Below are 17,841 nucleotides of genomic sequence, written 5' to 3' on the forward strand. Positions count from 1 at the left end.
TATGCTACCTCACCTTTCTCCCAGCACGTGTCTTCAGTTTTTTCTGCGACAGCTTGCTTACTATTTTCGCAGTCATGATAAGTGTTTGTAAGCGAAGATAAATCATTTGTTTTAGATCTGTGATATAGTTTAATGAGTTGACATGTAGGGATCTGTCTCCCTGAAGGTCTCTTAGCTAAACTCACTTGTTCGTGATACAAACTACACTCGTTCGAAGCTCTGACAAAACGGGATCTTGAGTCCACTCACGAGGCACTTTGTCCCAGATCTTCTTTACAGCATTCGCAGCTACATTGACCGAAAATGCCTTTGGTAATGCATTCAACTCTTCTTCAGTAAAAGAGTTAAGTTTCTTTTTGCAAGCATAAAACTTTACAATTGCATTTTCAACTGCGTTACACTTAGTATCCGATGGAAATGATATGATGTCTTTACCCTACAAATGTTTCTTTCACACTGTCGTCATTTCGAAACTGCAATTTACATATTTTATTCACCTCCCGGCATGCACTGTGGCACAAGCAATCAAAGAGCATGCACACATGGCGTGAAGACTGTTTTAATTGTTTCTCCACAATGCTCCTTGTGAAGAGTTTTAAATGATGTTCATCCTAATTCATGCATGTCGATAATATCACATGTTGATGGTAGATACTCACGCAAGCAGTCCTTCTTTTAACAACCCTTTAAAAACAAGATCTGTTCTTGACAAATCAGCGTTCATGATCATTACTAGAAAATAATAAGGCATTCCTTCTTCCCACTACAGATCAAAATTTTTCTAACCATTGTGTATGCTTTTTGTCTTCATCTGTTTGCAAACAGTAAAGGACATTTGGGCTAAATTCTAAACTGACGAATTTTGGCGCCCATATCATAGTGCAATCCAACACAGCCACCTCCTAAAACATATATTTGTAGCCGTTCACTTTAAAGCCTTGCACATCAACTATTAATGTTCTTGTCATAATGGAATAAAGTGCTCTACTCTCTATCACAGTATTTTATAGACTAATGAAAGGATTCTCAATTATAGCATTATAATGGCTTGAGTTAATTAGAGAGTGACCTTGATAACGAACAAGTCTAAATATGCATAATCATGTCGACGTGATCGCTGTATGTTAAAGCAGAGTGATCTTAGTGTGGTACTACTGTAGCTCAGTCCCGGCATAATTATTATAGTACTATACATAAAGTATGTACAATGTGTTTGATTTGCAGCTCAGTTACGACATTTGAAAAGTGGAATAAGGCCTGAAACTGAGTCAACTCTGGCACAGGTGCTCAACTAAGTACAGATGCGTTTTAGAAGGAGCAGGAGGAGAATAAGTGGGAAATCTAAGTCTATGAGGAGGAGGATGAGGTGGTAGTTATAAGCTACTAGTTCTATAAGGAGGATATAACTCTCTCTGTTAGGAGGAGGATAGTCAGATAGCTAAGGAAGTGAAAGGAAACACGTAGTATAAAGAGCTTTAAGTACAAAGGTTACTTGTAACATGTTATATCTTGTTTAAGAAAGATAAATTTTAAAGAAATGCGTTAACACCCGTATTCACAATACAATCAGTTCTACTTATAACAGAGTGTCAGTTGTTGAATGCTTGCCACAACTGTTGTTCGTCTCTTACCACGCTCCTATCCAACCTCCCTTAGTCATCTCTTGTTCTTTTTGATGTCGACCGCACAGCATCCCCTTCCTTCTAAACACATACAGTACATACAAAAAATTAAAAATAGCGGCTATGTCATCCATCATGCATACACGCATGCGACTCCTACCCGAAGGATGGAGAACCGCACGTCATTTCTTTAGGTAGATAGCGCCCCCCGCAATCCTACGGCTAACAGAGTACATGAGTAATCCGTTTTACAGTAACTTGCAAACTCGCCGTCATAGTGTACCTTAAGCTGATGTGCATGCTTACATGCGCACTAGCTATTCTCCCTCACTGTTAGTCTCTAGCGGGATCTAATAGTCATTTGTTTTCAGTAGCTCACGAAGTTGCGGCGAGTGTGCACTGTTATGCCTCTGTCGGGATCTGATAGTCTTTTGATTACAGTAACTCACGAAGTCACCGCGAGAGTGCAGTGATATGTGTCTAGCGGGATCTGATAGTCATTTGTTTACAGTAACTCACGAAAGTAGTCTTAGGAACTCAATGTTATGCCTGTAGCGGTATATTTGTTTACAGTAACTCATGAAGATGCCGCAAGAGTGCGCTGATATGTCTCCCCTCCCCCAACTCCGCTGAGCCAGGATTGAACATGCAAAGTTTGCGACGGAAGGCCAGCGTCTCAACCTTCTGAGACACTCAGCCTGGCAGGGTAAGCGAGATGGTGGTATACAACTTATAATTACTAGACTGTGTGCCAAATAGCCTAGATTAAATTCCAGTCTTCGCCGCAGTGCTCATATGCAGTGAGGGCATATAACGCTGTTGATCGTGATTTGTCCGTTGGATGGAGACTTAAAGCCTGATCAACCCTCTCGATGCTATTGGAAAGGAGAAGGCTATGTGCCACTACCGGGTTTTACCCTCTTTCTTCCTATTATCATATATCATGCCATTTATTTCATCTTATCTTCCCTGATGAGGTTGAGGTCTGGAAGAGCGTCCGGTTATAAAAATCCTTTCTGACGGATTCATCTCAGCACAAGCCCGACAACGTAGAGAAACGGGACAAGGAATGGGCATACGTTAGGTTATAACGTCATGCACCCTTAGCCAGCAGTCCGCATTTCAAATCACCCACTCTGTGACGTCACAGCTCTATCAGGAGAAGGTCTGTACGTTCGGTTATGTAAAGAAAAGCATGCATTTAAAATTGCCCGCGGTTATTACGCCACAGCTCCGTCACTCCTCCTAGGGAAGAAGGCCGGTTTCTTCGAATACGTCATAGCTTAGTTACTAACTGCCTTGACCTATGCCCTGTTTACCCTATTAAGTATTCAGAATACATATGACTCGCCCTTTGTTGACCACACGGATTTCTCAAGATGAGGAAATCTTAACTTCTCTAATTCATGATACGTGTTCTTACTTATTAAAAACTAATTGAAATATACTCTCAAATACCTGCAGCCCTTCATATCCCTAACTGAATGTATATAACGTCAGTGCCATCATCCCTCATACTTCCCAGACGAGGGTCGATCTTCTTAGCGGTTGGCTGTCCTGAATTCGCTACTGGAGGAGGAGGACATAACAGCAATAACATTACTTATGCGTCAGCTGTAATAAAGGACAGTTCGAATACAACTCCCAATGGCACGTGTGAAAGTACGTGTTGTGTATTGACATGTGAAATGCTACCATAACTAAATTTAAAGACGTGCAAAAGCTTCCATAACAATATACGCCAAAGTGTTGAGGGCATAACATAAACGTTAGCCCTAAGTCATGCAGCACTACAGAACAAGAAAGTAATAATAATAATAATAATAATAATAATAATAATAATAATAATAATAATAATAATAATAATAATAATAATAATAAATGTTATTGTCTTTACGTCCCACTAACCTTTTTAATGGCTTTCAGAGACGCCCGGAATTTTGTCCCGCAGGAGTTCTTTTACGTGCCAGTGAATCTACTGACACGAGGCTGACGTATTTGAGCACTTTCAAATACCACCATACTGAGCCACGATCGAACCTACCAAGTCGGGGTCACAAGGACAGCGCCTCAACCGTCTGAGCCATTCAGCCCGGCAATGATTTAAGTGAATCACACTAAAGGCCATAATAACTGCAAGATGTAGAGTCATAATTATGTTACGTCTGTCATTTTTTGTCATTTAAATCAGCTATTTGTCTGTATTGCCTTGAACATGAAAATAAGTGTGTGTGTGTGTACATATGCTTATGCAAATATGTGTAATACTTCCACATTTCAACGATTAACGACCCATTTGTCCTATTTGCAAAGTAACATGAGAGGAGTTGGGTTTTATTGTTATGTTTCCAAGTAATTGACAAATACATACCATTTTATCAAGATGAATGTGGCACTGGATATCTTCAGTTAAGCCCGTCATCCAAAATGGATCTTTCAAGGCACATACCACTAACAAATAACTGTTTGGCAGAGTGAAATATCTGAGCTATTAAACTTTATTTTCGGAATATTTTGCGTATTTACAAATGCTCCCTCTTACGGAACGTGAGTAGTAAAATGACTGATATTTGTATAGCGCTTTGTAGCGCTCCTTTGTAAACTAGCGATTAAGCAACCCACTTATCATTAGTGCAAAAGGGAAACTGATACGTAGAATGTACGGAGCAGGAGGGCCACATAGTATAGAAACAAAGAAAATATAAATGTATGATGAAATAAAGAATAAAATAAATTATGAAATACAATAATTTATTTTAGACGTTTTCACGCCTTTGAAGTTAACGCCAGACTCTACCTCCACCGGTATTTTTGGGACACATGGCCAGTACTGGAACCAAATGACAGATGTATTGCACGTTAACAAGTTTAAAGGGACACAGTAATACAAGCCCTTCTTTACTCCTAGCATACATTATTCTGATATCATGATGGCAGACTTAGCTCACGACCTCTATACGAGAGTGGACTATTTCTTGTCAATATGAATATTTGTACTGTTATCTTTTATGTAAGAAACGTAACTAGACACGGACTTATTACAGTATATAACATTTGTTATAATGTTTCCCTTTTTTCAGATGTGTTGGCCTACAAGTTGTTTTCTCATTTCCAACAGTCACTGTCCAGCCTTTCCGTAAACACTGCAATAGTATGGTTTTCAACTTTGTTACAAAATCCTAAAGAAATATATTGTCACAGCAAAATGCCTCTCATGGTCACACTGTTCGAGAGCGAAGCACTCAAACATTACTTCCAACAGGTAAACAGAATGAGTAATCATAGGCTAAGCTGTGATCATTATGTTGTTACTTATTTAATTTGAAAATAGTAACATTTTCAAAATAAGAAATGAACTTTAACATTTATAGAATAATATAACTTCTATAAAAATATATGCGAATGATTTAAAGTTATTTGATAGAATGTGAGGATGTTCTTGTACAACGAAATATGTCATTCTTTGTGGTGAACTGTATATTATTTTACATGTATGTCACAGCGTTATATATGTTTACTGTTTTCGGCAGACTGAAAGCATTTAAGTTCAATTAAGTAAATTGACAGTAAAAAGAATGGCTTCCTTCCTAAGAAAAACCTTGTAGAAGTTTTCCCCCCGTGGTTTTCTACCTGGACTCCAAGCAAATACAAGGATGTTACTTCACACACTTCATCTCCAATTCACACACCGACTACACTCATCAAAATGATTTCTCCACCTAATTCGTAGGGCTCGGAATTTTAGGAAAAATCATTTTTCTTCTCCAGTGTCCGAAGACGAGGGCCAACATAATTATGTTCATTCTGGGTCACTGTAGGCCAGAAAATGGTGCTTTTTGTTCTTTTTTGACTTTTCGGCCTTCTTTGTCTTATAGGTTTTTTATGTCTTAACGGTATTTCTTGCAACTTCACTTTCTTTCAACTAATTTTGTACTGCCCATTCTCAATTCAAATCACCATGAGTTCATCCATAACCTCTTAGACATCTTTTCTGTAGTAAGAAAAAATGAAATGAAATGAAAATGAAACTAATGCTTAAAAAACCACGGGTAACAAATTATGTGTAAGAAAAGTGAAATATTGAACGGAGAAAATTTTGATGAGAGTGTTTTTGAAGAGGAAGATCTGACTTGCTTCAAGTACGAACCCTTGACATCCGTTGATGCGGAAGGAATTTTTTCGATGTTTCTCAACGCGGTGACTGAAAATCGATGATCGTTTACACCTAAGAACCTGGAGATGATTATTGTGATATACTGCAAATCCAACTGAGGTAAGGTTTCCGAATTCCGATTTCTGTAACCGTAGTGTGCTTAAGCCAAATATGATCCACTTACATTAATTTGTTTCGCTATCCAAGATGTCCATTGCGGGTTCTAGGTGGAAAAAATATTTCATTCTAAATTCTGTAATTAATTTTTTAACAAACACAGAATTTTAAAAATTACGTTAATCTAAAAAAGGAAGTATTATTCCACTCATATATTTTACACCGTATGTTGCATGCCACCAGCATTTTGAATCTTAAAGCACTATTATCCTTCATTAAATATGTAAATAAAACTAAAATTATGAATGAATTTGGATCTCATTTTTACGTCCTTTTGCCAGTTTTCTCTTTTTATAAATTTTCAGGTCTTTTTACACGTCTTCTTAGGCAATTTATACGTCTTGAACTTTCGAGACCTACTTATCAGCAGTCTCTTGATGATGAATCAGTATATTCGCAGTAGTGTTGCACGATAAACGGGCTCTAACAATGAAGATAAACCTGCAGGTATTCCCAGCATTCAGAAGAAAAATATGGATGGGTACTTACCACTAAGTTGTGCCATCAAAAAGGAAGATTAGTACTCGTCTAGAAACGATGCGGCTAAGCCGAGAATGTTGAAGGTTGATCGTGTTCACATAGTGACTTTACACCATAAGGACATCAATAGACGTGTACTAGTGAATCAGACTGATATGTTTCGGTTATGAAAATATTTCATGAACACAGGCAATGGATGCTTTGGTTGTTGTTGTCAACTAACCTCATTTGAGTCATCCTTTTAAGGCCTTGTTCCATATATTGGAACCACCCTTTTCTTGGGGTTTCTCTATTTCTTTCATGTACCACATTCATTTTGCCATTCGATCTTCCTTCATACGTCTGAGTTGAGCCAGTCCCCGAAATTTCAAAAATCTTACAATGTCTTTTCCTATTACGATCTTATATAATTCTCTGTCAATATTTGCTCTACAGATATATCCTTTTCTCATAAGTTGATCACTTGATCAAAGTGGAATTGCAAGGAACCAAAATTGTTTTCCGAATTAGGCGAATTTCCGCATTACACTAAATATCTTTTTTGCTTTAAAACACCAACCACCGCCACCATTACACAAAACGTAACACATTGTACAGCATTTTAAAATATTTAGAGCTTTCGTGTATCTGGCCACGCTTGATGCTCGGCTATCCAGATTGATGCACGTAGTACTGCAGTGCACTGATTTTATTATTATTATTATTATTAGTAGTACTAGTAGTAGTACGAATTTTTATTATTATATACAACGTGATACACGGTATATAGTTTTGGCACTATCACAACACTATATTACAATACTTCAGAACACTGGATATACTCTCCTTAAATTTTATTTCCATCATACAACTATGTAAAGTACTTCAGAACACTAAGCTTTCTTCCACAGATCAAACAAATGAACTTGTTTTCTTTTGTTTCTAATCGCGTCTTTCTGAATGCAGTCCTGAGCTAGGTACATTAGCTTAAGGGGTGTGGAAGAGTTATATGCAATGACAAATTGTTTTACGTCACAAAAGCACTGTGGGCCTGTTCGTGGGATCGAATATTGTATTGATCTTCATCTTCTTCCTCGTCTCTTTTTTCAGTCTCCTCCTCCTTTTCGGCCTTTTTCACTGTTACAAGTGCTGTAGCTGACTCGAAATGTGATGTGTCGGTAAGATATTCATCACTTCAAATGAAGGGAACGTTTCTTGCTTGACACAAGTAATATATAGTCTATAGTCGACGTGTTTTCAAGCATTTCATTCGTTCCACCATCCGTATTACCACTCTCTCCAAATACGTGCATCAGTTTGTCCACACAGTGACATTGATCACGCCAATACCAGAAATGATCAAATATTTCACGCAGGATTACATCAGTTCCGAATATTTTCCGCGCTGTACAAGTAGATCTTAAAGAATTCTTTCATATTTTGTTTCAGTTTCCGCGTTGAGGAGATTCCACATTATACGAAAGCCAGATCATTATAACGCCGTAACCTTCGCCGGGACCGAGAAAATATTCCATAGTGAACATGTTTCCACTTTATTCAAGTTACGCATTGAGCACTTCTTACTGTATATTCTTAACATTTTCCACTCAATCATACGCAGGGAATTGTCAACAGTGGCCGACATGGTTCAAGATCCTGCGCAATATGTCACAGTTGGTTGTACCAGAGTTCAGTTTAGTAGTTCTGGACAACAAAGATGATCTGAGCTACTTTAGGTTGGCAAATTGGGTAGCCTTTGTCGATTTTGTCTTTCTTTTTGTTCACACGAGGGTGGTGAAGCACTTACTTATTTCAAACGTAAATCCTCGAAAGGTGAAGTTCTTATTTGCTATCATCTTTATATATTTGGTCTTCTCCATGTTCAGTTCCAGCCCCGTCCTGGCTTTATGCTTACAAGGTACTAAATATCTTTTACATGGCATCCATTGCACGTGCTCTTATAACATCTGCATCGGCACAAACGCGTACTTGTTATTAGGAGGCATACGATGCTTCCACTCAATTTCAGTTTCATCATCACAGTGTGCAGAGCTGCACTGAAGAGCGTAGCAGAAAAATACTTTTATCTATCTTACTCTTGTTGTGAATTCGAAACTCATGCCCGAATGCACCATTCTCGGTAAATATCAGGCTTTAAGAAACGGTGGTAAAACTCGTATCGTGGTGTTGTTATTAAGCGATTACACCATCGCAAATCCTCGCTTTTGAAACCGCGGTTTCTTGACGCTCGTTTTCTCGCTATTATTCTCCTTGGAAGTAATTCAAAGTAGTATTCAGAAGGCAGTGATAAGTTTGACAGTCACTTGTCTTTAATTTATCCAGAAGGCAATGATATTCTCGACAGTCATGTGTCTGTAATTTATCCAGTTCGCAGTTGTTTACGTTTTGTCTCGAAGCGTCAGCCGTCTTCTTTTCTATTCTAGGACGTATATTATTTAATTTATTTTACACTTGTATGAAAAAGTTTTATAATAATTTTCTCCTTGTCAGAATCATTGTAGTCATTTTATCATACCTTCGATTGCAGTCCTTTATTTCTAAGATAAATTCATTTTCCAGTAAGGTTAATTTAGGTCAGGTTATCAGTATCAGCCAACAAGCTATAAAGGTCAGCGGACATGGAAAAAGAAGGGCGAACGAAAGCGCCATATTTTAGTACACTTAAATGCTCACTTACTTTTTAAATTACTACTTGGCGAAACAAGATTATTTTTATGAGTTGGGAACTCCAGTTTGTCACCTATTAAATGTAACAAATACACCTCAGTCTCTTTCTCTCTGTTCATCTTACTCAAGATACTGAAGATATACGAGATGTGGTGCCAGTTTGGATGCTTATAATGTGAGGTTATATCGTCCACTCACTACCGGTAAAATTTTAAATCGGATCACGATACTTTTGATTCACGCAATATAAAACTTACTCGTGAGGTTATGTAGCGTACGTGGGCCTTTGAGCCTCGGTTATCTGGTTAACCGCTCACTCACCGTCGGTTAATTTTAACCGCGGTAAAACGTCACAAATTTTAAAAGTGGGCTTGATGCAACAGAAATTCAACTTAACTATGGTAAGCTATCTATTTTACCACGGCTAAGTCGTAACCGAGGTTGACCCACCCGGGCAGCAACTTGTTTTGCTGCCGATGACAACTATTTTTGGTATAAGGCTAGAAGTAACGTCAAAGTTAATGCTACCATGCTAAACAATGACTTTTTGGTGGCATATGTGAAGTATAAACCGAAACTGAGAGAGTCAGGTTGCACGTTGCCATTATCTAACATTCGACAGCCGTGATAAAGGCCCAACTCAACACTTCGACATTAGGAGGCACGACATCATGAAGGATAGATTGTTCAGCGTAGACGCAAGGTATTGGGTACAGATGATTGTCCAATATTTCTCATTCATTGCAACCACTGGCAACGTATTGACTCAGAAAGTGTTCAAAGAGTGCTACAAGTAACATTTTATGGTCACCGTCATTCATGTATCTTCATTTCTGGGACGACTTACTGTCGAACCGTATCGCTAGCATTTTGGAGACAAGAAAAATACTTTCATGTCTGAAAACTAACAAGGCATCGCAAATATTTTTCTCTTCAGTGACCATACCAAGGATCTACGTTTCTAAACGTCTTTACAGATCACACAATCTGTACACAGGATGACCACTGGATAATGAGACAAACTTAACCAATAATAATTTGATGAGACGGTGGGTTATATCTATACGTTAAGGAGGGTGCGAGTATTAATCACTATAGGAAAACATTTATCGGCTATTTAGGTTGCCTAGATTAGTGAACATCACGTTCTGGAATTGACATTTGTTTATTTGCCTGTAGGTGAACAATTGGTATCGATAGTATGCTACATTTTAATTTCTGAGTAACTTATCAAAACAGTATACCTATTTCTCTTCTACTTTGTTTTATCGCATCGCTGAGATACAATGACACCATATGCTACAGTGTGGTGTGGTAAATGAGTTTTTATCTCTTTATAAGCAACTCTGTTATGCTCAGAACAATTCCTACTACTAATAATAATGTTATTCTCTTTTCATCAGCTATGGGAAGACCAAACTTCCGTATTCAATATTTGGCTTACATTCTTACACGTGGAAGGCTGGGAAGAATTTCTAGCTGCTGTCAATGTACCATTTTGCGTCCAATTGCTAATAGCACAACCCACGAGTGGAGGTAGCATACATCTAACTGAAGTGTACAGAGTGGCACCGGGTTTTCCCCTTACTCCTTCATTCTGTGGAGAATGGGAAAGGTGTGGTCAGAATATCTGGCCGAGCGCTGAATTATACCAACGTCGTTCAGACCTCCAGGGACTGAAGATGAATGTTGCTGCAGTTAATGTAAGTAGCTACAATATCTTACTAATAATTGTAGTTTCAACCTCTTTCAGGATATATTTTTCAGAATGTTATTTTCTTCGCTTATGTCCTTGCTCATGCTAAGAAACGGGCACCGGTTTTATAATCATGAGTTTCGTTCATGAAGATTACAAGTATCTTACACACAGTCATACATAATGTTATCCATTCAACAGTGGTTATCAAAGGAAGCTGATACACCCGTTATATAGTAATAATGACAAACGAATTTTGGTGAATTTCCAAGTAAGGTACAAATATGCACAATATCACGCATCAACGAATTCTTAGTGAAATTAAATATTATTATTATTATTATTATTATTATTATTATTTGCTATACGTCGCACTGACACAAATAGGTCTTATGGCGACGATAGGGGCTCGAACCCACTATCTCCCGATTGCAAGCTCACATCTGGGCACCGCTAACCGCACGGCCCAATCGCTCGGTACAATTAAGGTGCAGTCTCAGCATTTCCCTGGTGTGAAAATAGGAAATCATGGAAAAGCATTTTCAGGGCTGCCGGCAGTGGGGTTCGAACCTACAATCTCCCGAATGCAAGGTGACAGCTACGTGACCCAAACCGCGCAGACACTCGCTCTGTTTTGACTTTAGATTTTTCCACGGACCTAAGATAATTAGATTCACTGCATTATTGTTGTTACCCTCCTCAAAGATTTTCATATACTGACAGAGTTAACGAAAGTTTTCCAGATGTGGAAATAAATACATTTCGGGACCGATCCAGTCAAATAATGATGCAAGTTGTGTCTGAATATTATAACAGTCATCATATTTAAGACAACCAGATCGTCCAAGTGAAAGATATACATCAACCGGGCTTTAAGTATCTCAACTTTCGCAATATTTTGCTATCAGCTGCAAGATTTGATTGCATCGGACGACGGTGTGTATGACTGGGCACAGATGTGGTTCGATCGACAGCTTTTTCAAAAATGAGATTGACTGTCTTATCACCCAGTGGAGTAAATTTCTGTGGTGTAGTTTGTCAATGTGGGGTGCTGATAAATATTATGTTCATACCAATGGCTAAAAGGACGAAAATCTTAGCATAGATAATAATAGGATGGTCGACCCACAACAGCAAAGATCGTCAAACGGTAATCATTAGGACACCATAACGCTAAAGGCAAACAAATGTTATTTCACTGGTGGTGACTTGTCGGACCACGGAAAGGCATGCACTTAATACCTCGTTGGGTCAAACCTAGTATATCAGACTTATTATTCATCAATCAGCAGAGCCAGTGGACGCCACGGCGGGCTAACCTAGAGGGGTGTCCGTGGTAAGTACAATGTTCAAAAAAATAAATAAAAAAAAGGGAGAAGGAAAAGGTAAAGAGTGAGAGAGAACGTACAATAAACCAAATGTAAGAAAGGAGAATTGATTTAAAAATAAATTGTATTTAAACTTCAAATGACTAGAATAGGCAGTGTATAACAAACAAAGAATGGGAATTACAAACATTTAACAAGGGCTCAGCCCGTTTGACAACTAAAATACAAACAAGAATAATAATAATTAAGAATTCTTGGGAATAACGATTATGATTTTCAAGAAAAGCTCAAGACCAGAGTTCGACAGAAAAAACCAGAATCAGCACCTACATAAGTTCACTACCTTTTTTTTAAGACACTTTGGTTAAGAAATAAAGGGGGGGTATATTTGAAAAATAATGATTTAAGGCCACCCTTACAATCTTCATTTAAAACCCAAAGGAGGGCAAGAGAGTTATAGCACGTCGGGAGACAAAAATTTTTACAACTCAATACCGGAAAAGAAGAAAGGGAAAGAAAAAGGAAGCAGAGTGAGAAGGGAAGAAGAGAGGGAAAAAGGGGGGGGGGGGGAATCCTTCCAGGCTGCTTAAACGCTATCACGTTGGCAATGTAAGCGACCACTCGGGCCTGTAAAAAAGTTCAGGATGTGGCAACACTTCTATCACTTGTCCAAGCACAGTTTATTTTGGCCTATGAGATAGATAAAGGTATCAGTCTGAAGGACTCAGTTAGAATGGAGACCATGAAGCCACTAAATAATTTAACATTAAAAGTTCAAATCTTGATATAGACCACGAAAGATATAAAAGGTTATAACATTTTGCTCACCCAGTCTGTTGGTAAACAATGCAGCTGTTCACAAATAAAAGTAGGTAAAACGTCGCAACGGGCGAGCCGCTAGCGAACAGTTCCGCTCTCTCCACTCGTGTTGTTTTCCAACTCAATGTCTGACCGCGGAAACTAAGGAATAGCTTGCTTATATAGGTGGTGAACAGATTCGAGAAGTTACTCGATGAAAAATACGTAGGTGTGACGTCACAACGAGGGAGCAGCAACAGTGCCGGAGAACAGGCCAGTTAGTGAACAGCTGGGCGAGCAAGCAGATGAATGCGACAGAAGGCAGAAGGTAAGATGTAGTAGAGCGGTCGTAACATTTCTTAACAATTCTGGTGATAACTTTTGAGGTACAAAACGTTCTGCTATAATTTTAAGCAGGTGACCCGTTTTCACTTGACTTCCCTTTATACAACACCCGAGCGCAGCCCTTGTGAGGCAGAGAGTAGCATAGCCAGGATCAGCCCATGGGGGGGGGGGGGGGGAGTTATAGTTACATGCATGACTTGTTACTACAAGGACGCTGATGTAAGTGAATTACAGATCTATTGCTTCGACAATTATGTCTCTGAATGTTTATTTTGTTTATTGTTTAACTAGCAAATGTACCCGTGTTTCGCTACGGTAATTTACATTGTAAACAGATTTTTCCGTAAATTACTGTAAATGCAGATTATATTAAATTGCATGCCTCTAAGCGCTATCCGAGAAACGAAACACGGAGGACACATACGTTGTTTCCGAAGTAAGGTAGGCATTGGGGAAGTTTTGTTGACAATGACAGGCCACATTTTCCTACTGCCAATCACAATCGAGTTCCGAAGGCTCACTTGGCAACTGCGATTTGCAGTAGTGATGGAGAGTTTTAATTACAGAGACAGGCTCCTTTCCCTAATGCCAGTCACAATCGAGCTGGAGAGATTTGATTATAATCGAGAAATGCAGCGCTATCTAACGTATCAACAATACAGACACGTCAATACGACGTCATAGGACCAAAGTTGTAGATCTCTCCACACTGAACGGCGATTGTGTTATCTGTGTTGTGATACGACTTACCGTTCAGCCACGAACTACCCCGAAACGAAGGTCTGCACCATCATTAAAAATGCATCAATATGTCGATACTTTCCGGGCCAAAAGTTATACATTTGAACAACTTCGAATTTTACCTCAAAGAAAAAATTGTTCAGGTTTCGGGATTAGCACTCGCACACATTTGGATTAATTAAGGAAGAAAGTAACACAGTTAAGGAGGTTTAAATTAATGGAAAATAGGATTATGACTCAGGACAGCCGGATAGGAAAAATATGTAAATACCAAGTGGATGTATTGGAAAATAAAATATCCCTCAGTAAATTGTGATGGTATGAGTTACGGATATAAGAAGGCGGTAACAGAGGAGGAATTTAGGCGCGTGGATTCTTAGGTAAACAGACAAGAATATGACTTATGGTGGTATTACTGAGGTCTAAAGAGGCAAGGCAGAGGGAATACATTAAAGCGGAAAACAGTAGTAGAACAGAAATGCAGTACAAAATTATAACAAATGCCAGAAAACACCATACGATGTGAAATAATGGGCTACACAGAGCGGTACAGTTCAATTATTAACAGCGCCCCTTACAAGGGACACCTTTGACTTCGAACGCTCGGAACCGCACGCAACCATGCTTAGAATAACAAGCAATCATAAACAAAATAGTGGTGTGCGTCATTTCCATGCAAAACGTTGCATTCTACCTCAAGTAACATTTTAATAGAGAGAAACAAAGTAACAAGATATCGATATCATAGAAAGGAAATTATATGTAATTATATGGAGTCAGTCAACATCATGGCTGTGACAATATGGAAGCTGCTGTGGTATGGGTAGTGCTGAGTAATGACATTCAGAGCACGACTAGTGCTTCTGAGTGTTATGAAAGGTGCTGCTCACAGGATCAGTCATGCTGCATTAGTACTTTCTGACCCAGTGAGGAAAGCAATGGCAAACTACCTCACTCCTCATCTTGCCTAGTACGCCTCATTTTGGTGCTGCCATTGGTTTTTGGGGTTTCCTTATAACCCCACAACTTTTGGTGGTGCAATTTGAGGATCCAACCAGCCTCTTGGCTGTTGACCTAACAGACAGGCATCTCAAAAACTTAATAGTTTACAGACGTAAACATTGGTATTTGGAATCTCTTCTAAAAATAAAGAAACACATAATATTTTGTTTTTGGAAAATCCCCTTAAGGGGACTGAAAAATAAGTGAAAAATTGTTTGAATACCCTTTATGAGGATAAGTATATCTCAAAAACTGAAAAAGTTACAGACATGAACATTGTTATTTGGAATTATCTTTAAAATTAAAGAAACAAGTGTTCTTTTGTTTTCGGAAAACCCACTTAAGGGGGGTGAAGAGGGGTGAAAAACGTGGTGAATTGATAAATGGGTATATATACAGTATGTATCAAAAATGTAACTTGTTACAGACAATAAACGTTGGTATTTGGAATCTGCTGTAGAAGTAAAGAAACACGTAAAATTTGTTTTCGGAAAATTCACTTCAGGGGAAGTGAAAAAGGGGGTGAATGTTTAAAATGAGCATATCTACAGTATATCTCCAAAACTTAACATACACTGACTGACAGAGCAAATGCAACGCCAAGAAGGAGTGGTTCGAAAGGGATGAAAGTTGGGGAAAAAACAGAGACGGCACGGACGAATAATTGATGTTTATTTCAAACCGATATGCAGGTTACACAATGCGCACGGCATCGACTCAGTAGGATGTAGGACCACCGCGAGCGGCGATGCACGCAGAAACACGTCGAGGTACAGAGTCAATAAGAGTGCGGATGGTGTCCTGAGGGATGGTTCTCCATTCTCTGTCAACCATTTGCCACAGTTGGTCGTCCATACGAGGCTGGGGCAGAGTTTGCAAACGGCGTCCAATGAGATCCCACACGTGTTCGATTGGTGAGAGATCCGGAGAGTACGCTGGCCACGGAAGCATCTGTACACCTCGTAGAGCCTGTTGGGAGATGCGAGCAGTGTGTGGGCGGGCATTATCCTGCTGAAACAGAGCACTGGGCAGCCCCTGAAGGTACGGGATGCCACCGGCCGCAGCACATGCTGCACGTAGCGGTGGGCATTTAACGTGCCTTGAATACGCACTAGAGGTGAAGTGGAATCATACGCAATAGCGCCCCAAACCATGATGCCGCGTTGTCTAGCGGTATGGCGCTCCACAGTTACTGCCGGATTTGACCTTTCTCCACGCCGACGCCACACTCGTCTGCGGTGACTATCACTGACAGAACAGAAGCGTGACTCATCGGAGAACACGACGTTCCGCCATTCCCTCATCCAAGTCGCTCTAGCCCGGCACCATGCCAGGCGTGCACGTCTATGCTGTGGAGTCAATGGTAGTCTTCTGAGCGGACGCCGGGAGTGCAGGCCTCCTTCAACCAATCGACGGGAAATTGTTCTGGTCGATATTGGAACAGCCAGGGTGTCTTGCACATGCTGAAGAAAGGCGGTTGACGTGGCGTGCGGGGCTGCCACCGCTTGGCGGCGGATGCGCCGATCCTCGCGTGCTGACGTCATTCGGGCTGCGCCTGGACCCCTCGCACGTGCCACATGTCCCTGCGCCAACCATCTTCGCCACAGGCGCTGCACCGTTGACACATCCCTATGGGTATCGGCTGCGATTTGACGAAGCGACCAACCTGGCCTTCTCAGCCCGATCACCATACCCCTCGTAAAGTCGTCTGTCTGCTGGAAATGCCTCCGTTGACGGCGGCCTGGCATTCTTAGCTATACACGTGTCCTGTAGCACACGACAACACGTTCTACAATGACTGTCGGCTGAGAAATCACGGTACGAAGTGGGCCATTCGCCAACGCCGTGTCCCATTTATCGTTCGCTACGTGCGCAGCACAGCGGCGCATTTCACATCATGAGCATACCTCAGTGACGTCAGTCTACCCTGCAATTGGCATAAAGTTCTGACCACTCCTTCTTGGTGTTGCATTTGCTCTGTCAGTCAGTGTATTACAGACACGAAAACTGATATTATTAATCTCTTTTAAAAATAAAGAAACACGTATTTTTTGTTTCCGGAAAAGCCACTTAAGAGGGGAGGGAAAAGGACTGAAAGAGTGTTTGACTTATATTTATTAGGATACTGATATCTAAAAAACTGAATACATTACAGACGTGAAAACTGGCATTCGGAATCTTCATTAAATATAAAGAAACGCGTATTTTTTTCGGTAACTCCACTAAACGGGTTTTTAAAAAGGACTGAAAACGGAGGTGAGTTCTTTTTTTGAGGATACTTATATCTCAAAAACTGGAAATGTTACAGGCATGGAAATTTGTATTTGGAATCTTCTTTAAGAATAAAGAGACGTGTATCTTTTCGTTTTCGCAAAATTCACTTCGGGGTGGGGTGAAAAGAAGTGAAGAATTTGAAATCATTTTATGAGCATACATACCTATCAAATACTGAAGATGTTACAGACGTGAAAATTGGTATTTAGTATCTGCTTTATGAGTAAAGGAACAGGTACTTTTTGTTTTCAGAAAGGAAGTGAAAAAGTTTGGATTATTTTAATGAGGATACTTAAATCTCAAAAACTGAAGATGTTGAGAACGTGAACATTGGTGCTTGGAATCTCCTTTAAAAATAAACATATTTTTGTTTTCGCAAAATCCACCTAACGGGAGTGGGAGTGGGGTGGAGAAGACTGGAAAACGGGTTGAATACCGTTTAAGAGAATACTTATATCTCAAAAACTGAAGATGTTAGAGAAGTGAAAATGCGTATTTTGAATCTCTTTTGAAAGTAAAGAAACACGTACTTTTTGTTTCGGAAACTCCGCAAGGAGG

General features: G+C 39.7%; 1 protein-coding gene across 1 annotated transcript in view; it reads left to right on the forward strand.

Annotated features, from left to right (window-relative positions):
- Positions 1 to 17,841, forward strand: part of LOC136875585 (glutamate receptor) — a 213,125-nt gene that overhangs the window by 131,581 nt on the left and 63,703 nt on the right. The window contains exons 3-4 of the mRNA XM_067149129.2: positions 4,703 to 4,884; positions 10,503 to 10,802. Coding sequence (XP_067005230.2) covers positions 4,828 to 4,884; positions 10,503 to 10,802 — 357 coding nt within the window. The 5' untranslated portion in view covers positions 4,703 to 4,827. The remainder of the gene's footprint in view (positions 1 to 4,702; positions 4,885 to 10,502; positions 10,803 to 17,841) is intronic.

Source organism: Anabrus simplex, chromosome 6 (assembly GCF_040414725.1).
Source record: "Anabrus simplex isolate iqAnaSimp1 chromosome 6, ASM4041472v1, whole genome shotgun sequence".
Taxonomy (NCBI): Eukaryota; Metazoa; Arthropoda; class Insecta; order Orthoptera; family Tettigoniidae; genus Anabrus; species Anabrus simplex.